Here is a 21679-nt window from a genome sequence, read left to right on the forward strand (position 1 = left end):
ACCCTCGGCCTGGCCCCTTAGACATAGCCTCTTGAGGCCCTTTCTTGCCTGGCTGTGGGGAGGAGGGTGAGGAAGATGGCCTTCCAGGAGCATGCACGACACCAAGCAGCCTCAGGCCACCAGGGGAGGCTACTGTCCTGGCACCCATGTGCCTTCTCATGCCTTCCTGGGCTCCCTACCCTCCCAGAGCCTCCTGGGACTCTCCCTGGTGGATCTCTCTCTGGTGGCTGCACTGACCTGGACACCGAAACAGGGCAGGTGAGGCTCCAGCCCTGGCACTTTCTAGGGTTGTGACACTGGCCTCCCAGAACACGGGCTCGTTGTTTCTGAGACGGCGAAGATTCCTTCCTGTCCCTCCCAGGCTGGATGTGATCAGAGACCCTTAGAAGCATTTGGAAAACGCTGGGCACATGAAAGGAAGCCTTCAAGGTCAGCTCCCGACTGGAGACCCATGAATCACTTCTAGACCACAGACGTGCTGTGGTTCACAGAAGGTTTGAAAGCCTTCCCACTTAGTTGCCAACGGTTTTTAATTGGGACATTTTCCATAAAAGCCCAGATTTCTGGCTTCTCCCGGAAGAAATCAGGACAACTACCAACATGAACTAGCAGCTCCCGTCTGTCCTGAGAAGCAGGGGCCTTAGCACCCCCTAGTCTTGCATGACACTTCTGCCTGGCCCTGCGGATTTTTACCCCCAGTGAACACAGTGGGGATCTGCACACCACAGCCTCACGACCTTGCCGGGCCCTGCCTTCTGTCCTCTGGTTTCCAGCTGTCCCCGCTCCCCTCCCCCACCCTCTGTAACCATCTCCTCTTTCTCCTAGGGCCTCAAGACCATCCCTGGGTGTCCTGGCTCTCTAGATTACTGGTTCTTCACTTAGACTGACCTTTCCCCTGAATGTCGTCTTTCAGTTCCTAAAAAATTGGTTTATGAGGTTAAAAACACAGACTTTGGAGTCACGCATTCAAGTTCTAGCCTTGTTCCGTTCCTGCTGTGTGTCCTTGGTCAAGTCACTTAACGGGTCTGAGCCCTGATTTCTCAAATGCGGATACTAGTGATCCCTACTTGTAAGGGTGACACGGTGCTCTATCACCGGATCGCCATACGTGTGCAGAAAATGATGGTGAGGTGATCATTATTTTAATTCTAAGGCTGCCTATTAAAAGCGTTCCTAGTCCTTTCCATCAGAAACAACAGTGAGCGATCAAACCGCAACCCAAAGCAAAAATTCCCCTGAGACTGCCAACCTCTAAATTACAGAGATGACGCAGAACTGATTTCTCCTAGCTTTGATTAAAATTTGAATACTTTCTTCACTTTGCTTAAAAAAAATAAAAAAATAAAACATAATTAGAGAATGAAATATGACACAGAGGACCAAAAAATGAAGTAGAAAAATGGGAAATGTCAAAACAGTAGCACCAGCAGCTTAAAGGCCATCCATCTTCATCCCTCCTGTTCCACTTGGAGTCAGGAGGAGAAATGTCTCCGGGGGCCCCCTTCCCCCCCAGTCCTACCCGGTCCTCAGCCCACGAGCCGGCCCGGGTGTAGGGCCTGTCCCCCCCATCGCTGTCGGCGGTGCTCGGCCTCCTGGGCGTCTCCTCGCTCTGCAGGCTGCAGGGGCTCGCCACATCCACGTCAAAGGTCTCATCTGAGCAGAATATGGCCTCCAGAATGTCATCGTCCGTCGTGAACAAGATGGTGTCTCCAAAGTGCTCTGGGGCTGGATGGGATGCCAGGGAGAGAGGAAGAGTCAACTCACCCCGCCCGAATCACAATGGTTTGGAGAGCAGGGACCCAGACCCACCAACCTCTGTGCTAAAAACCCCATCCCCAACCACCACCAGTTCCTGATTTGTGTTAGGAAGCCTCCCTTATTATTATTCACACATTTGCAAATGGGATTCACATGCCCCAGGAACCACTTAGTCCTAATGAAGGGATCTAACCTAATGAGAGTCGTGATCCGGCCTGAAATGAGAGATGCTTCTAAGGTGTGGGGGAGGCACCTTAGCAGATGCTGTTGGGGCCCCACCCAGGTGCCTGCTGATGCCTTTTGGGGGGCTGGAGGTTTGCCTGGAAGGGCATGGGAGTTACACCCCCAAACTTGGGGAGCCCTGCTGCTCTGCCTTAAGGCAGGAGGTTATGCTCCAGAGCTCCGTTCGGGACCAGGCTGCGATTCAGCTTCCCCCTCGCCCTCGCCCTGCCTGGCGTCTCCCATTCTCATCCTGTCTCTCTCCTTGCACCACAGGCTCTCCTGGGAGCACCCGCAAATAAGTCGCTTGTAGAAGAATCCCCTCTTCTTCAAGGCAGAAGCGGAGTAAGGACTGCACCCAGTGGAGGAGTTTAAATGAGGTCAGCTATTGTGCCCCCCACGCTACAAAAAGCGAGGAGTGAGCCAGGCCCAGGAAGAAGAGAGACCCATCTGTCACTGGCTAGCCAGGGCGTTTTGTCTTTCCTCAGAGCCTCAGCGGGTAGCAGGTAGGGGCTTCCAGAACATTCTTACAGACATACTGTACCTCCCGTCAGGGTCCCCGAGGCCTTGGCGATTTCTCCTTTAAAGATGCACTGCGCATCTAGCAGCATGGTGATGTCCTTCACGCCACGGAAGGAATGTATCCGAGATTTATTGTAGTTCCATATTCGGATCAGGGCGACTTGGCAAGGGTGCACGAAGTCTATGGAGATGGAGTGGGGCTTGCCCAGCGTGAAGGGGGCCAGCCAGACATGCATGTCGTCCTGGGTCCTGTTCACCCCATCGATGAGGTTGGTGACCACGCGGGGGTCCTTCCCGTAGGCAGGTAAAACATTGATGTCAGGGGGGTCTGCGCTAATGTTCGCGATTTGCACTGGCTCCCCCTCTGAACTGAATATTTCTATTCCGTTGAGGCCGACATAGTGCCGGTCCCCCCACGTGGACTTGATGTCAATGACCAGGCGCTGTCCGTAAGGCAAGACAGGGATTTCAAAGTCACTGCCGTCGTCGGGCTCTCCGGGGCTGTCCTCCGGGCCTCTCCTTGGCTCTGGCTTCTCCTCCTTGCCGGGGAGCAGCTGCTCGCCGTGCCGGCTGCCCTTCTGCTGCTGCAGGAACTCGTCCAGGATGTCCCCCTGCAGCTCCATGTTGGAGATGCGTCCCCGGTGGGAGCGGTCAAAGGCGCTGAGCGAGTCCCAGGACTCATGCAGCGTGTGCTCCTGCTCGCTGCAGCACCGGGAGCGAAGCGGCGTCTTGGCGGACTGGGTGTCTTCTGGAAGAACACAGGAGGGGTGGAGCCCCGTTAGCGGCAGGTGTGCGAGTGGGGACCCTTACAGATCGTCCCAACTAGGGAGCTCTCGGCTAGGTGGGGTCGCCCTCAGGAGGGCATTCTAGAAATCAGGGGTGGGGGGGTGTTGCTCTTGGCTGTCTCAACGCCTAGAGGCCCTCCTGGCCTTTGACCAGAGTGGGACCAGGATGGGACTCTCCTGCCCTGCACAGGACGCTCTGGGCCTCGGGTCACACGCCAACATTCAGCTTGGTAAACACTGATTATGGTTACCCGAGTCTCGATTCTGGTTGTTTTGCAAAAAATGCAAAACATTTTTCAATGTACTTTGGATTTTCTAAGAATGTGGCCCACATGCAGATCAAGGGCAGACCTTTTGTTGTGTGAGAACCTTTGCAGAGAAGCCATCCTACACTTCAGAGACCCCCAGGACGGGGTGGCCTGGCGACAGCGCCTGAGTCAGCAGGGAGAGGGGCTGCTCTGAGGCCGCCCTGTCACCTGACTCAGGATATTTTCAAAGAACGGGTGGAATGCTCGCTCGCACAAGAACATTAGGTGGGGAGAAGCCAGCTGTGCTCTTGTGGCCGCCACAGACCCTGGTTATGGGCAGTGGGCACCCACGTGTAAACGTGCTGCTTTCTGGGTGCGGAGTCAGAAGGACTTCTAGCTTCTTCATCGTCACCTGATCTTCTGAGCTCCCCAGATGTACTATTTTTATAACCAAGAAAAAGTGCTATAAGAATTGCCAACAACACAGGTATACAGGTAAGGAGTTTACTCCTCTGTGTGGCTAGGCTGGCTTCAAGAAGGGAAGCCTGCGTCCCAGCAGGTGCGGAGCGCGGGCCTGGCCCTGAGGGGGCCAGCTCTGAAGGCCGCACTCTCCTCCCTGTAGCACAGAAGAGCCCCGGCATGCACCCCCCGCAGCGGCCTGTCCTCACAGCCACGCTGTGGCTAAGTGCCATGGAAGGGTGTCATTCTGGAAAAACAGCAGCTGATGGACACTGACGTTCTGTTTTTCCTCCTTTCATATTGGACTGTGCCCTGCACTCCATTTTCTGCCTGTCTCCTAGGGGGCCTGGCTTCATCAATTATCCTCTCTCTCCAGAACCCTCTGTCACCCCTTCCCCACTGGCACCTTGCCCTCTCTCTGCCTGCAGACATGCATAAATCTCTCCTACTGGACAGAAAAGGGAAGCTGGACCTGATCTCGTGGCTTCCTCCAAAGGCCGCCCTATGTTCTCCCTCCCTCGGCTGCAGCCCCTGGGCCCTCCCCACTCCCACCTTCCCTCAACCCTGCTATGGGGGTGGGGGGCTCTGCAGAGTTACCTGTTTGGCGCACCTAAGACCCACTTGCCCTCCTCCTGATTTTCCTTTGGGGATGCCCCCACCATCAGACCATCCAGATTAGGCGAATGCTGCCAGCTGTCCTTCTGGGTGGGGAAAGGAGCTATGGAGAGAGAGCGGCTCTCTTTAAACTGGCGCCCCTAGGTGGCAGGATGTTGGACAGTGCCAGTGGCCACTTTGCTATGCTGTGAGTGGCGGGGGTGGGGTGGGGTGGGGTGGAGGGGTGGGGATCCTGGCTGATATCGAAACCAACACAGGGAACATGAGCAGAGATGGAGAGAGTCCCGATGATGTCATTTGAGCCTCTGGATTTAGCCATGCCTGAAGCCAGAGCCCCGGTGGCCTCTGTAAGAGTCCTGTAATTCCCACAACCCTCCACTGAGCTGACTTTCTGCAAACCAGATACAGAATCATGATGACTTCCAGGTGGAGTCTCCCACTTGACAGTCCCTCCTCTGCTGGCTCAGGGCTTGGGAGCATTTGTGCTTCCTGTCTCTCCACTGCTGCTGTTGCCAGCCTCTCCACCCCCTAGCCCTACCCCGGGCTTCTGCCCAGCCCTGTCGGGTCCCCTCTCAACACTGCCCTCCCTTTCTGAGCTCACCCAGCCAGCTTCTAGTTGCCAGGCAGGCGCTGCTCAATTTTCTATGGCAAGTTCTGGCTTCTCTTCCTCAGCCACCACTTTCTGGGCCCAGCGACCCCCCCACCCCACCCCGAAGGTCCAGAGGTGTCCACTCTGTCACTTCAAGCTCCCTGTGCCTGAGAGGGAATCTGCCACTAATTCCTCCAATTGGCATTGTCTCCCCTAGCTGGGAATGACCAGGGTCCTGGGTGAGGCCCTCCGGCTTCACTAACCTTCCTAAAGATCAGCTCCGCCGTGTGGGCCTTTCTATTCCACAGACAAAACCTCTTCCTGCCCATCCTGTGGTGCCCTCTGCCCTGCTGGCCCTCCTCGTCCCCCTCCTCCTCGGGGAGGACTTCTTTGCCCTGCTCCCTAGACTGTCCCAATCAATGCCTAGCATAGAACGCGGTACAGAGGAGTGCTCAGTGCGTGCTTGTCAGCCCAGGGACAGACGGCTGGCATCACCATTACACAACCTGTGGGTTTGGGCCCAGGAGCCCAGGGACTCCCCCCTCCACCTGTCAGCTCTGTATACCTGTCCTCCCCTCTCCCCTCCTTCTCATCTGCCATGAAAAAAAAGACCCCAGGAGTTGCTTCCTCTCCTCCAGATGTGAGGCTTAACATCTGGCAGAAAGAACTTCCCAGATGAATCGTCATGACATCAGTTTATTGGGATTTGATTTCCATCAACTGCAATGAATGGCCTGGGTTGGTCTGTAAGTGAGCTGAGGACAGCAAACAGACGTCATGTGTCAGGGACTTGGCCTGGGTTGGCAAGAAAGGCAGGACTTTGCTCTCGCTCTGCAACTGCTTTCGGATTTATTCTCCGAGATGTACGCTCTGGGTTTTGAAAACAGAGAGGTGCAGGGCTTGCTCCTGGACCTCTGGGCTGTGACAGCAGGCTGAGGGCACTGTCTGCAGGAGAACACATGACTCACTAGTCCCCGGGATCAGGAGGTGGGGGCGGCAAGGATCTGAGCTTTGTTTTATCTTTGTCAACATTCCTACCCATGGCTTGGAATGGACACCAGAAAGCTGCTGCTTTAATCTGCACCCAACACAGTCTGGGGGGTTGGTGGGGGGGGACCATCAGCATAAGATGACAGGATCGAAGACTTTAAAACTACCCCTTGGCGGGGGCAAACTGTAAAGTTCAAAACCCAAGCTTATAAAAATCAAGAGCACCACGGTGTGGTATGTGCTAACCATTACTAAAAGGGGGAACGAGAAGGAATGCAGTGAGACACAACAGAGCCATGTGAGTTCAAGGTGACCAGCCCTCCAGCCGCAGCTGATTGGACAAGGGGTGGACACCTGACCTACATCAGCCAATCAGTCTCTCCCCTGAGACTATGGGCATCAGAGCTGGGCAGCTGTCACTCTTGGGCTGCGGGTCTTTCCTGCCCTGTGCACAGAGCAGAGAAAGGAAGAGTGAGGAACAGTGGCAGAGGCAGGGCCCAGCAGCCCTGGGGAGTCAGGGAGAAGTGTCCTGGGTACCCCCTGGCTTTCTGCTTCTCTTTCCAATCTCAGCTGATGGGTGGCCACACTTCCTGCCTCTGGAGGTCTTGTGCTCAAACTGGGCAGGTGCGATTTTATTCACCTCTAGCTCATGGACCCCCACTATTGCCTACTCTTGCAAAATGCAGATGACATTACAATGAGATGCTCTGTTGGACAAAAGGATTTCGGGCTCTCTTTCTGTGACAACAATGACTCTGGCCCCAGGGAAGAACCCAGGCAGCCATTCATTTTACAAGCAATTGGAGGGCCCAGGCCCATGCCTTTCCTGAAGGGCATGGCTGTGGGATTTGGCTCTATGTAATGGGTAATTTAAAATTTCTAAGCAACTTTCCTTTTTAGCATGACTGGCTTAACAAGCATTAAATCTCCAGGGCTTGGTTCTCAATGTGTCATTAAGCCAAGCAGTGAAATGCCTGGAAAGAAATTAAAATGAGACAAAAATCTTCTGAATGTGGACAGGTTAGAATAACACCCTTCACCTTGGAGCTCCCAGAGGTTCTGTGGGTCTGTTTACCAGAAAGGCTCTAGATTGCCTGGCTCTCCCTGGTCAGGAGGCTGCGGTAATGGGGCTCTATAGGGTTAGTAATTCAAGGCATGGATGCTGGAGCAGGATGGCCTGGGTTCAGATCCTGCTCTAGCCCTTCCTGGCTGTGTGACCTGAGGACAGTTACTTAAACCTCACGTTTTCTGTATCTGTCAAATGGGGATAGTGTGAGAATTAAACCATTTGAGTAATGTGCCTGGGACAGAGCCTAGCTTAACACAACATGCCATGCATCAAGCCACCCAAGTTTTTTCTTTACGCCATCCCTTCCATGCTTCAGAGGACCCACCACGTGTCGGGCACCTGGGTCCTGGGGACCCCGATACAGATGGGACATAGTCTCTGCCCTCAAAGAGCTTCTCAGTTCTTTTGCTCAGCTCTCCTCCCTGACACCCAGTCTCAGGGTAAAGTCCAGGTGAGGGTGGACAGCAGAAGTTTGTAAGGCTGGGGAGGTGGGGGAGGGAGCTCTACCAAGAAGAAGGTGGAAAGGCACCTGGCATCTGAGAGACATGCCTCGGTGGCCTGTGTGACCTCAGGAGTCTGAAAGAAGCCACCAACTCTCTGCATGTCTAAGCACAGACTTGGGCTGCATGCAGACCTTTGGGGTCTGTCCTCTGGACAGTGACAGACTAGATGTTGACCTGATTCACTGGGGAACAGAAACACTGGCTTCACATACAGACACACCAGGAGGCAAAACACAGAGCGGGGGCAGTGGTGACGATAAACAGAAGCAGCTAACTCCTGCTGGGTGCTCCCGTGGGCCAGGTACTGTGCTAACCGCTGCACGCATATGGTCTCATTTTACCCTTCCATGAGATGGACATCATTGGCGTCATTTTACAGACAAAGGAACTGAGGCTTGGAGGGGTTTCGGAACTTGCCCACTGGGGATGGGGGGGTTGGTGGTGGATACTGCCCAGGTGGTTTGACTCCTGAGCGGTGCGGGGTGGAGTGGGGTTCCATTCAGAGGATCTAAGATCTGGTGCTTGCAGAGCACTTCCCACACACCAGGCTCTGGTTCATCATCTTATTCATGCCTCACAACATTGAGAAGGGGGGAGGTGGCTTGTTCTCATTTACAGATGAGGATGCCGAGGCTCCAAAAGTGGATATGCCCGGGTCTGTAAGTCCCAGCCTAGAGGTACCAGACCTAGAAATGGCAGAGGCTGGATTCAAATGGTCTGACTCCTAGCAGCTGTGCTACATACCCTCCCAGTAGCCAAATCTGAGTGCAAATATTTAGAAACCCAACCTTTCAAAGATTCCTCAGATATAATCTACTGCAAAGTTCACACACCAGGTGAGTCCTCCCAGCAGATTTTTTTTTTGACCCACATACAGGTTTAAAAATAATCTCAATCCAGTGCCAATATTGAAGAATAATATTCTACAGTTCTGATTTCTCTTTAAAAAAGGAGAAGGGAGGTCTGGCACATTGGCCTCACATTGCTGAATGCCAGAAAGTGGAGGAGCAGCTGCCCCTCTCCAGCACCACAGACCTCACCACTCCCTACAGTACTTCCCACACCCAGGCAAGTGCCAAATGCTATTTATCATCACATTTGTGTTATTTTTCTGATGGTATGCTTAAGAATAAAGTGAAGTCATTAGAGACCTATGTCTCCATCAGAGGTGGAATAACAGAGCTGAGACTGGAAAAACCACATTGCAAGAAAAATGAGCAAAGGGGATATAACTTGGTGGCAATGACAAGTATATTGAGGAGTTTAACATGCAGAATGGCTCTTGCTTGTTCTGCTCATTGCTGCCACCTCTGTGGCACCTGAGATAGTGAATTTGTGACCATGGGTTGAGAAGAACCTCCTTGCCTTGCAGATGAAGCAACAGAGGTCCATGGAGCCAAATGGTATCATGCCAGTCAGCGGCCTGAGCTCAGGGATGGTGGCACCTGAGTCAGGCTGCTTCTCGAGCTTACCTCTGCCAGTTGGCTGGCCATCGCTGTGACTGCTCACGAGGGTGTCCTTCCTCGGGCCCCTCCTCCCACTAGCAGGGTGTTCCCTGCTGGAGGGCTGGTTAAAGATGTCAAAGTTGTCACTGACTTTGGGGGTCACCTTCTGGGCTCTCTCCCCAGCAATGACATTCCAGCTGCTTGACCGCCCTGGCTCACGCCTGGGGCCTTTATCTCCAACCTCTGTCTCTTTAGGATCCTCCCCCATAATGTCAATGATGGAGTCTGATGGAAGTTGGCCTCCCCAGTCCAGTGGCTTCTCAGGACTCAGCCAGAGGGGTTTGGGCTTCCTATCTCCCTGCTTCCTGCCCTTCCCTGTGACAGAAGGTTGCAACCAGGATGGGGTTTTTGCTGGCGGCTCAGAGACTTTTCTGCCCATGAGGTTTTCCAGCTGGTGGGTCAGAGAGAGCTCTGGGTCAAGGGGAGGGCGTTCCACAGTGGGGCAGAGCAGGGGAGCACTGGGCACGCCACCCATTGAGGCTGGGGCTGCTGAGCAGCTCACGTCTTCATCTAACTTGGACAAACTGTCCTTCGTGTTGTCGGAAGGATTCATCTTTTCGCCAAATAACTTTCCTTGGGAAGAAACCTTTACATCCGCTCTTGCTCCAGCTGGCTGCGAGAGCTCCCCATCTGTGCCAGCCATCTTGCGGGCATCTCTGCTTTCTCCCAAGAGGGCACCCAGGGCCCTTCCCCTGCTCTCGTCGCTCTCGGGTTTCAGGACCACCAGGATGCTGCGGTCAGCCGGGGCCTCTCCACCTCCTTTGTCTAACGTGCCATCAAAGATGAGATTTTTATTGACGTAGAGCTTCACGTTCTTGGCACCAATGTCGAGATCCTGAAAACACAAGATTTGACAAAATGAAGATGCGTGGTGGCATCAGGCGGACATATCACATTTTGGAAGTAGGAGATCCAAAAGAAAAATGGGGAGTGCTAGAAACATGAGCTTTAAAAAAAAAAAAAAAACTATAGCACCAGGGATGTTAAATAAAGCCAGTGTCATTTCTGGGTGAACCCTTACAGACTCTATAAATCAAAGGATGTTCACAAAGAGACGGCCCCAATTGCTGCCTTCTCACCATTACTCCCTGCTGGGACATTGGTAATAGCCTGCTAATTGGTCTGCCTGCTTCCTGTCTCTTGCTGCCTTCAACCTCAACTTCACATTGCCAGAGTTCACTCTCTACAAGAGCAGAGCTGGCCCGGTCACTCCTCTTTGTCAAATTGTTCTTGTTTCTCGCTGCCTGCTCTTTAATAAATGGTTCCTGGGACCTCTGCTTCAGGAAAGCCTGATGTGCACATGAAATGCAGAGCCCCTGGTTCCATGGGGGTCATATTTTGGATGCCCTGAAAGCAGAGCCTGAGGCAGGGGTTGAGTGCAGGTTGTTTATTTGGAAGCTGTTCCCAAGAGGGAGTAGGGGGAATAAGATAGGAGAAAACCCCCCAACAGTTTTTGAGCTGGTCCCTCCTGTATGCAGATGGGGCATCCCACTGGGGCACTCGGAGGAACCCACAGAACGCACCTCAGAAGCGTCCCTCCCAAGGTGGGAGGCTGGGGTATCTATCCACTGACCCCCTTTCCTGCTGATGAAGTTTGCCCCTAGGGGCACTGGCTCCTCAGCACACAAGCTGAGGGCACTGGTGGCTCTCGAAAGGCAGAATGACCTGGGAGCACTTGAGGCGGTGCCCTGTCCGCCTGCCCACGGGCTGCCACACCCCAATTGCAACCAGAGGTGGGCGGAGGGGATGTGGTGTGGTGCTGTCCTGGTGACGGTTCTCTGGCTGATTCTTTGGCACATGGATGGTGGAGAACCTCAGGCCGATGGGATGGATTCCAAACTCCTCAGCATGACATATATACAGAAGCCTTCACAAAAGGATCCCTGGTTTAGCCTTCCTGTCTCCTCCTCCCCACAACCCTTGCGCCCCCACAGCACGCGGGCATTGAACGCTTCTTTGTTCGTGCTTAAAATATAATCACACCTCCTCCTGCTACTGCCCTGTTTGTCCATTCCCCTTTAGAGCAAAACTCTTTCTTTAAAATCAGCTTTCTCGAGAAATAGAATATGTGCTTCATACCGTAAATCGTGCGTACAACTTGGTAAGTTTCGACACATGTATACACTAAGGTGGATCATCTCCACATCTGTCACCCCCAGAGTTTCCTTGTACCTCTAGGGAATCCCACCCTGCCCACGACTCCCACCCCCAGGCAACCGCCCATCAGCTTCCTGTCACTACAGATTATGCTGCCTTTTCTAGAATTTTTATATAAAAGGAAGCCTGTACCATGTACTTTTTTTGGCCTGACTTCTTTCACTTAGCAGAAGTGAGGTTCACTGCGTTGTGTGAATTCATAGTTTTATTCATTTTTATGCTGAGGAGTGGTCTGTTGCAGGGGTGCCCCAAAATCTGTCTGTTCAACTCTGAGGGTCACTGTCATGGATGCTCCTCCTCGCTTGTCTCCTGGCCTCACCCGAGTTGGGCCTCTATGTGGATCCTTCCTTGGCAAGGCTCCAATCGCCGGGGTGATGAAGCTTCCCTGTTAGTCTGGGACAAGTCGGATGTTGTCCTGTTGTCCTGGTGTAATCACTCATAAAACCCATTTTCCACCCTCTAAAGTGTCCTGGTTTGGCTGATAAGTTGTAGGGTTCAGCAGGTTGCCAGATCCACTGGGAGATGCACAGTCCTCAGCTGGGGCGGTGGCTCATCAGGTTACTCCCCTTCTACAGATTTCCTTCGGCGCTCCTGAGCCCTGTGCTCACCTGGTTTCCCTCTGGCCTCTGCTCTCACTGCTGCAGCACCAGGGTCCTTGCTTTTCCTCCTCTTTGCCTGCCCTGGGGCTCCATCCCAGGCTTCCAGCTCTCCCCGCACTCTTTCACTAGGTGTTCTCATCCGGGCTCGAGGTCCCAAATACCATCTTTGTGTTGATGACTCCTGATTATTTTAATTTTGCTTAATTATTTTAATCTCCAACCCTGAACTCTCCACCAGGCCAAGTGACTGCATGATCTCTCTTCTGGGATATCAAACAGGCGTCCCAACCTTATAACATGCTCCAAACAGAATCCATCCTTCCTTCCTTCAGCAAGAGAACAAGAGAGTGAACAAGGGGGAAGGGGGGGGCAGAGAGATAGGGAGAATCCTAAGCAGACTCCACCCCTAGCATGGAGCCCACCTGACACGGGGCTCAATTCCAGCACCCCAAAATCATGAGCTGAACCAAAATCAAGAGCTGGACACTTAGCCAACTGAGCCACTCAGGTGCCCCATCCCAAACCAAATTCTTGATCCACTTTTCCAAATCTGGTCTTCGCCCATCTTAACAGTGGTCCCAGCATTCAACTAGATGCCTCAACCTAGGAGTCCTCCTCTTGTTCTCTCACTTATGAATCCTACCTGTCAGAAGCCCCCTGCGGGCTACCTCCAAAACCCCTCCTGAATTTCTGACCCCTTGTCCCTGAGCATCTGCTGCCTGTCACCCCAGGGTGGCCACCATCTCTCCCTGAGACAAAGATCAGGGCCTCCCAATTGGCCTCCGTTTCTTCTCTGCACTGTCACTGTGCTCCTGCTCAACACAAACACACTTTTTTGTCTACACAGCGGCGAGTCTTTTTTTTTTTTTTTTTAAACAACTTATCAGGTCACGGCAGCCCCCTGCTTAAAATGGCCCAGCAATTTCCCACTACACGGAGATTAAATTCCAGCTCCCTTCAGTGGAAAATGAGGCCCATGTGATCTGGCCCCTGCAGACCTCTTTGACCCTGGCTCCTATCACATTCCCCTTCTTGTCCTCACTCCCAACACACTGGTCTGACTGCTGCTCTGTGATGCTGCAAAGCTCAAGGCCACCCTGGGACCTGTGCATTGGGCTGCAATGTTCTGCCCCAGACACCTGCAAGGCGGGCTCCCTCTTGTCTTCCCAGAGATAGTCCTGAGTGACTTTCTCTTGAGTCCCCGGCCCACCCAGTCCCCTCTCTCCTGTCGCTCTGTTTGATTTCCTTCCTGTCTCTGAAATGGTCTTATCAGCTTTTTAGCTTAGATACTGTCTCCAACCCCCACAACTCAAATTTCAGCTCCAAGACAGTGGAGGCCCTACCAATCTTGTCCAAGGGCCCAACAGGTACCCGGCACATAGCTGGCACTCAACACTTGCTTTGGAACTGCAAGAGCATGAACACATGTATTCTTCTCCAGGATGGCACTGCTCTCTGACTGCTTCCTGAGAATAAATCTGATCAGAAAAATGGCAGCCTGTTGTTTCACCTCTAGATCAGTTTCCACCTTGCTTTGGCTGTTGATCTGCTTTTGAGATATAGGATCTGAGACCCCAGGGGTGTCCATCTCTACTCATTCCCCACCCTCTGCCTTCCTGCAGCTTGGCGAGTAAGCTCTAACTAAATTTCTAGTTCACCAAGTTACAGCCACAGAGGTTTCTGTAGCAATTTAGAAGGAGAAGCATCAAGCCCGTGTTACACCACAGGAACTCGGCTTCAATCATCCAATTGCGGGATGGCAGGCTACTATTTGCCGACTGTCAGAAAAGTCGATTCTCAAAGCACTCTTTTACATGTTTATATGGATGTGTTCTCTGTTTAGTGGAGGCACAGAGCAAGTGCGTGCTGTGAATTAATCAGGAGACAGCTATTCGAGAAGGACAGCACGGGCAGCTTCAACGACTCGTTCTGCACAATTACCACCACGGAAACATCTGGCGACACAGAAACACTCTCATTTCAAGAGGTGACGGGGGTGGTGGGGAGGCCTTCCGGTCCGGCGCAGTCACGAGGTGGGCACCCGGGCTCTCACAATGAGATGTCTGGCTTCCAAAGTGTGTTTGTCTACATTCCACGGACAGCCTGGAGCACCACCTGACCTCTAGCCGGCTGCTGCCTAGCTCCCGCCAAGACGTGTGGTGGAGGAGGGGACAGAAGGAGGGAAGCAGGTTGAGGCAGGGTGCCTGGTTCTCAGGCCCGCAGGGGCCAGGCAGGTGGGGGAGAGATGCATTAAGGTGGAACCTCAGGATGTGATGGGGGTGTGTGTGGGGAGCCGGGAGGCTCAGGCTCTGCCTGACGGTGCTTCAATCTGGCAAGTTTCCAACACTCCGCAGGCCAAACAAGCCATGTCTGTATGCGGATTTGGCCCAAGGATCATCAGAGTGGGCTCCCTGGCTGGGAGCAAGTAGTAGTCACTTCACTGGGGATTCCAAGTATGAAAAAAACAAAAGGCTGCATCATCTCACACAGCCATGGGCCTCAGAGCCCCTCTTGCAGATGACGATACTGAGGCTCAGCCTTCCCCGAGGTCATGCTGCTGGTGTGTGGGGAGCCACTCTGCCTGGCATCTCCCTTTGGGTCAGGCTAGACCACGAGAAGGCCTGGCCACTGACAGAATGACTTGCCCTGGGTGGAGCTCTGACCCCATTTCTAGTTTTCCCTAAGTCCTCACTCTTCCCTCACCCCCAGAGGTGATCGCTGTGGGAGGGCCTGCACAGGTGTCCTTTCAGACTTTTCCTCCATATTTACCAACATGTTGACGTCCCCATCACCACACCTTGGGGGCGAGGTCAGAACCCACGTGAGATGCACATGTAGTGTACAGGAAGCCGGCCTGAGGATTTTGTAGGCCTGTGTTCCTTGGTGTCCCCGCAGTAAAGATCTGCATATGGGCATGGATACAGGGACAAGATTCTGTTGCTTCAAGAGCCACAATAAGCAGGCATTTAGTTCTCCCCATTTCCCTCCCTGGGCTGGCTTCCAAGAAGTTCGGGGTGGGGGCACCTGGGTGGCTCAGTTGGTAAAGCATCTGCCTTCAGCTCAGGTCATGACCCCAGGGTCCCAGCCACATATCAGGCTCCCTGCTCAGTGGGGCGTCTGCTTCTCCCTCTGCCCCTCACCTTGCTTTTGTTCTCTCTCTCTCAAATTAATAAAATCTTAAAAAAAAAAAAAAGAATCCAGGGTAAAACTCCTCCTACCCCCTTACCCTTCAGAGCTGTGTATGTGTGCTTCCTTGCTTCCTTGGGGTTTTTCCTTCCTCACTTAACTAGAGTTACCATTAGGCCTCTGTGGACGCTGCCTCAAGCCCCTCTGTCACGGGTTTTCAAAGGGACACCTTGAAACCCTCTGGTTGGCGTGTGGTGAATGGGAGCATCCTTCCTTGTTCACACCCCAACTATACTGTCCTTCTTTACACAACTGACAAGAACCAACCATGTTGAGACTGTCATGCATTCTGAATACGACAATATTAATATTATTTCAATCTATGTAACTTAATTGACTTTGCAAGCCCACTTTCCTCCTTGGCCCCAGTGTCGAATGACATCTCTCTTCCAATGAGCGCACGCGCCACTCAGCAAAGATTAATGGCGGTGCAGCTCTGTTATGACAACAATCCCAGCAGAGGTGTGGGCATTTGCATTCATGAAGCACTTTCCCCAGAGACAAACGCCTGCCTTAAGCATAGCTGACAACACCCGGAGAACGCTGGGAGCAAGCAGTGTGGCTAGGCCGAGTGCTGAAGGCCGGGCAGGCCCCCTAAAAGCAGACCCCAGCTCGGGCACCCAGCTGGAGCCAGCCCATCTGCACAGAAGCTGGGCCTCATACATGTGCAGCCTGTGGGGGCCATGCTGAAGGTGCCCCACACTCCTTAGGTTCTGTTATGACCTAGGGGCTCTGGGCTGACTGGGAAGGGGTTCACCTTGATATAAGGTTTATCCAGAATGGGGGGCCTTGGGGATTGAGCCGCCGCTGCCTAGGGGCCAACATGCAGGCTTCAGGCACTGGCTCAGGGGCTTGACTCCTCCAGGAATCCCCTGCCCCTCCATCCCTTCTTCCCCTCTTCCCCCCTCAGGTGGAATTGAGGGTCCTCCTCTGGGCTCTCGGAGCTGGGCTTACCAGCTGGAACCCTGCACCTCTAGCCGGTGAGCATCCACAGGTGTGTGCCTGTCCTCATGTGGATGTAAGACCTTCAAGGACAGGGTACAGGCCTAATTCTGATCTTTCTTGAGGCCTAGCTCTGGGAACTGAACGTGCTCCTTCCTGGAGTACCTGAACTTGAATGTTTTATGCGGAGGAGAACTTAATGGCCTTTTACACGTCCCTTGGGAAGAAGAGCAATGAGAACCATTTTTTTGATGTAGAAACTTGGAAGAAGACGGTGAGACGCTGTGACATTTGACAAGCACCTACTTACTACATGCTGGGCTCTGGGCCAAGCACCCTGGCCCTCCCAATATCACAGACTTGGGACAACAGGTGTGGATGGGATGTGACAGATCGGGTCACTAACTAGAGGCCCGACAGCTGAATCTGTGCTGGTCTGCCTCCCAGAGCAGTTAAAATTTTCAAAACTAGTTGATAATATCTAAATATTGGGAGCTTTCACATGCCAATTCACACTTCTGGAATATTCAGGCCACCTGGCATCACGGGGCCAGCGCCAGAGGGCAGTGACTGCTGCCTGGACAGGGCATGGCTCTCCAGCGACCACAGTCCCTACTGGAAGGCAGGACCATGTGATGGGCACCAGATGGCCTGGTAGTCATGTGACCACTGGCAAGCTGCTCTGCTTTCCAATGCCTCAGTTTCTCTCTCTGTAGAATGGAGCTAATCATGCCGTACCCATCTCATAGGACTGCTGGGTGAAATAAATGAGCTGAAACATGCAAAGTCCTTTGCATGCTGCCTGACACACGGCATGTGCTCAAGAAATTTAAGTTACCATCACTGCCTCGTACTCAGTCCACTGCCTGGGTGTGACGTACCTGCCAAGGCTGGCTGCTAGGGGCTCGCGTGGCCCAGAGACTCCCTGCTCCCCTAAGGCCTAGTCCAGCGAGCCCCCTGTTCCAGGCAGAGGCTGGCAGCGGGCCTAGGAGGAATCCCTCTCACTGTCCTCAGGCCAGGACTCAACTAGATCTGGGCTGAGGCCCCAGAATGCAATTCTTGCAATTTTGTTTAATCTAATACATAACACGCAGGGGCCTTTCGTGGTCCTGGCCTGTGCAGGATGCAAAGGAAGAAAGCGAGGTTCATCTTAAGGAGTTCATGATGGTCTGTGCCTATAGTGCCACAGTGGTGGTAAGGGGTGCGGGGCCTATGATGAGCTAGAGAACACACACCCACCAGTTCAGAGGGTTCCCAGGGGCTACTCAGCTCCAGCTGGTAGATGCCATACAGAGAAGGTTGCCACTTCAGCAAAAGCCAATTTTCAAATGTTGTCAAGTGGTTCACAAGCTGAACAACAAAGTGAGGGCCAAATGGGGTGGGATGGCTTTGACCAGGGGACACCGGTTTCAGATATCAGAGGCTTGGGAAACTGAGAAACACCTAGGGAAGTATGGGACTTGGTGCCTGGAAGGGTGTGGCTAGAGACCACCAGAAGGGGCCCAGGGCAGGCTAGGGGTGTGCAGCAGGCTTGCGTGGGAAGAGAGAAGGACCTTGATGTCTCCGAAGGCAGGGTTTATAATTGGACGGTCCAGGCATTCTGGATTCTGGGAAGGGCAGGAGCAAAGGCATGGCAAAGAGAACAGCTTTCTGGGGACCAGAGGGAGATAAGTTACACAAGGATGGAAGAGCCAGAGGGCCAGTTTTGGGGTCTGGGAGCGGCAATGTGGTGTAACAGCGCGCCACTGTGTCACGGAGTCTCGTGGGAGTAGTGGGGACTGTGGTGCCGTGATTCAGCTTCCCTGAAGCTCCCAAGTGTGGATGTGGCCTGGTGTCACCAGATCTTTGTTTCTCAGTAAAAGTCAAAAGTCCATATTTTCATGTGAAACCTCCCAATTTTTAAAAGCTGGCAAATCAGAGAATTTTTGTAAACCCCACGTGAGCCGGCTGAAATGTGTCTGTGAGCTGCCTGGTTGGTGGGGGCACAGTCTCTGTCACGGCCTCCTTCCCAGAATGTACCAGGACAATGTGATGGCCGTGGACCTTGCCACTCCCCAGAGGCCTGCAAGCTTCGAGGCCCCCAGCTCCTTCCCTGGTTCATCCCCCATCACTGCACTGGCCCCGTTGAACTGTGGTTTGCTTTTGATCCCTCTGGACCCCCCTGCCTGGGTGTGAGCTGGCAGGGGCAGACAGCGTGTCTGAGTCTTGGCCCCAGCACAACAGCCAAGTGTGGGGGATCGATAAGCCTCTGCTGATGAGACAGTGGGCTGAGCAGCTGAGTGAGGGGAGCAGAGATATGGGATGCATCCCACTTAGGGGCCAGTAGGCAGAAGGCGGGGGGCGGGGTAAGGAGCAGCTGGGTTTGGAAGGAGGCAGGTTTTGGCAATGGAAGTAGGACTTAGGGATGATTGGCAGAGAGGGGCAGGGGGAAGAAAGGAGGACTCAGAGGTGGGAGTGAGATGCTGTGGCAGGCAGCAAAAGGGAGCAGAGGACAGGACCAGCTGGGGCAGACCCTCAAGGGCTTCGGTGTGTGGGGTTGGAGTATCAGTGCCTTGCTGGGCAGAAATGCCAAAGACAGATGTCTGGAGGCCATGATGGAAGCTTGGTTCAGAAGTTAAGCTTTGGAAAAAGTTTAGATCTGGGAGCCGATGAATTAGTTCAACAGCATGTGACTTGTGTGTTCTTGGAGAAGAAGAAAAAAGACCTAGTTTGGATATTATTACCTATGTTCCCTTCTCGTGGAGACAGCAACCTCAATTTTCCATGGGGCATCCATCCTTCCCCCAACCTCCATTCAGAGGGGTATTGTGAGCCCCACCCCAGGTTGCCTGGCTCCTGGGCCCTAGATCTGGGGCCTTCATGAGGACAATCTCTTTTGCAAGGGCTGCTAAAATCAGGAGTCTTGATATCATTAGGTTCCACTCCCTGGAGCCTGAGGATGAAGCCAGCAGAGGAAAGCAGAGATGCATGAAGGAGGGGGCAGATCCTGGATGACATCATGTGAACTCCTGGATCCTGCCATGCCTGAAGCCAGCCACTCCATACTCTCCTGTTATGTGAGCCGATGAACTCCCTTTTGTGCTTAAGTCAGTTTTAATTAGGTTTTCTGTCCTTTGCTGCCAAGAGAATCCTGATTGATACACTAGCCCTGGGACTGAGAACTTTAATCAATAGGTTCAGTTACTGAATCCATGCTGGCCCAGGTGGGCAGGAGGCAGGAGAGAGGGAAGCCCTACCCCCTAGGGGGTCTGGGATTTATCTAGACCGGCACCTGCACGTGGGTAAGCAGTCCTTCCTACAAAGAGATCTGTCCAGCCCAGCTACTGCTCGTCCCTGCTATAGTCCTCACAGCACAGCACACGGGCCTCAGCTTCTATCCTGGTTCTGCATTTGTCCTGCTGGGAGCAGTCTGGTCTGAATCCCAATCTGCCCTTTGGCTCCTAAACACCTTGGTGTTTTTGTTTTGTTTTGTTTTGTTTTAGCATATAGTAGAAGACTTAGCATTTATGCTTTAAAGCATACAGGAAATCCACATATTTCAAATAAGCCTACAAGTAATAGATCCTCCGTGTCCTGAATCTAACCAGAATTGGTGCAATTTGTCCATCTCCTTGTGGTTCTCTAGATACATCTAAGGATGGTGCTAACAATTCAGGGAAGCTAGGTGTTCTAGAGTTCTATCCATTTAGACTAACAGCAGAAGCAATTACCGCCCGCCCCACCCCCCAACCAGTAATCTTTAGACCTCTTGTGTCTACTTCCTTAACTCTATCCTTTAGCTTCTTTAATTGTGATCAGGTCTTCGTTTTTCACTGTCCACTGGCAAAGCTTCTTCTTTTCTGAAAGTTCTAATTCCAAAGAGAAGGCTTTTGTTTTGCCTTCTTGCAAAAGCTTGCCTCTCCTTCCCGTGCTGCCTGGGGGCCTGCTTCAAACCCAGGACTCCTGGGGCTCACAAGGTTACCAGGCCCCTAACCTACTGAGTGTGGACCCTGCTCACATATTTCGGCACCCTTTGGTGATTGGTAGTGGCTTACATCAAACATGAGGTCAACACCTCAGAAAGCCTCTAGTGCACCTGGGTTGGCCCCCTTCCCACCAGTCACCCTGCTAAGATGCCATCAGGCTCCCCAGGCCTGAGGCTGCCCAGACCCTGCCACGGGGCCCAGCCACCAGGTCACACTAACTCAGCCGACCAAATGAAGGTTGCAGCTTTGACTTTGAAGCCACTGCCATGTTTGGTCTTGGTTTATATCCTGATCCAAACAAACCAACTATAAAAAAAAAAAACAAACAATTTTGAGACAGGGTATTGGAATAGGGACTGGGTATTTGATTATCATTAGCACATAGTAATTAATTACCATCAGGTATGACAGTGGCATTGGGGTTATATAAAAGCAAACTCCTTACCTGCTGGAGATGCGTACTGAAGAATTTATGAGTGAAATGGTAGGAGAGCTTCAATCATATGGTAGGGGGTAGATGAAACCAGAATGGCAGGATGCTGATTATTGTAGAAGTGGGTGAGGGGTGCGTGCGGTGTTACTGAATTCATCTCTTTCCTTTTGAGTTTGTTGGAGAATTTTCCCTCTGCCAAACAGAGGCCTTGTTGAAAAGGCAAATACTGTCCTGGGATGAAACGAGTCTCTGCATGGTATATCCCGTAAGCACCAGGACCCTCATCCAAGCCACCATGACCCTTAGATAGGCTATGCCAGAAGCCTCCTTTGGGGGTTCTCTGTTCCCTCTAATCCATTCTCCAAACAGCAGCCAGAGTGATCTTTTCAATTCCTCAGATTATATCACCCCCTGTTCAAAACCCTCCAATACCGACTCTAACAGCTGACACTTGTAGAAGAGCTCACGAAGGCCAGGAGTCATTGTGAACACTTTCCATGTATTTAACTGAACAATAATTACCCCATTTTATGGATGGAGGAACTGAGGCCCAGGGATATGGAGTCATAAGATGCTCAAGGTCACACAGATGGGAAGAGGGGGAGCCAAGGTTTGCCCAAGGGGCGCTGGCTCCAATGCCTTTGCTCTGACAACTCCTCTCTTCTGCCTTTCCAGGAATAAGATCTGAAGCAGGGAGGCCCCCAAGACCTGATTCCTGCCTATGTTTGGAGCCTCCCCCTATACTCTTCTTTGTTCTCTATTTCCAGCCACTACCTGAACTACTGTCCTAGAAGTGCTGAGCATGATCCTACTTGGGGCCTTTGCTCTGGCTCTGGCTCTCTGATGGGAGGCCTCTCACCACTCAAAGGAGCCCAGCTTCCTTCTCCCCAGGCCTCTCTCCCACTACCATTCTGAAGGCAATACAGTTAGACAGTGTACACTTAGCATTACCTGAAATTACATTATTCATTTGTGCCCTAGTTTATTTCCCTTCCACACAAAAAGGGACAGGGCTAGGTGGACAGGGTCTCATCTACTTGGATCACCATGGCACCCTGAGCACCGAGACATGTGCAGTCCAATACACAGTACCCAACCCCATGTGGCTACTGAAGTTAAAATTAAATGAGGGCAG

At 52.6% G+C, this 21679-nt stretch overlaps 1 protein-coding gene across 8 annotated transcripts in view; it reads right to left on the minus strand.

Moving 5' to 3' along the window:
* KATNIP (katanin interacting protein) overlaps positions 1-21679 on the minus strand; it is a 193286-nt gene that overhangs the window by 24058 nt on the left and 147549 nt on the right. For all 8 annotated transcript variants that reach the window (XR_012000598.1, XM_026011061.2, XM_026011060.2 and 5 more), the window contains 3 exons: positions 9230-10097; positions 2522-3247; positions 1520-1725 (listed from right to left, as the gene is read on the minus strand). Coding sequence is in view for 7 of the 8 variants with exons in the window: in XM_026011061.2 (XP_025866846.2) it covers positions 1520-1725; positions 2522-3247; positions 9230-10097 (1800 nt within the window). In the remaining variant the exon portion in view is untranslated. The remainder of the gene's footprint in view (positions 1-1519; positions 1726-2521; positions 3248-9229; positions 10098-21679) is intronic.

The sequence above is a fragment of the Vulpes vulpes genome, chromosome 3, assembly GCF_048418805.1.
Source record: "Vulpes vulpes isolate BD-2025 chromosome 3, VulVul3, whole genome shotgun sequence".
In the NCBI taxonomy this organism is placed as follows: domain Eukaryota; kingdom Metazoa; phylum Chordata; class Mammalia; order Carnivora; family Canidae; genus Vulpes; species Vulpes vulpes.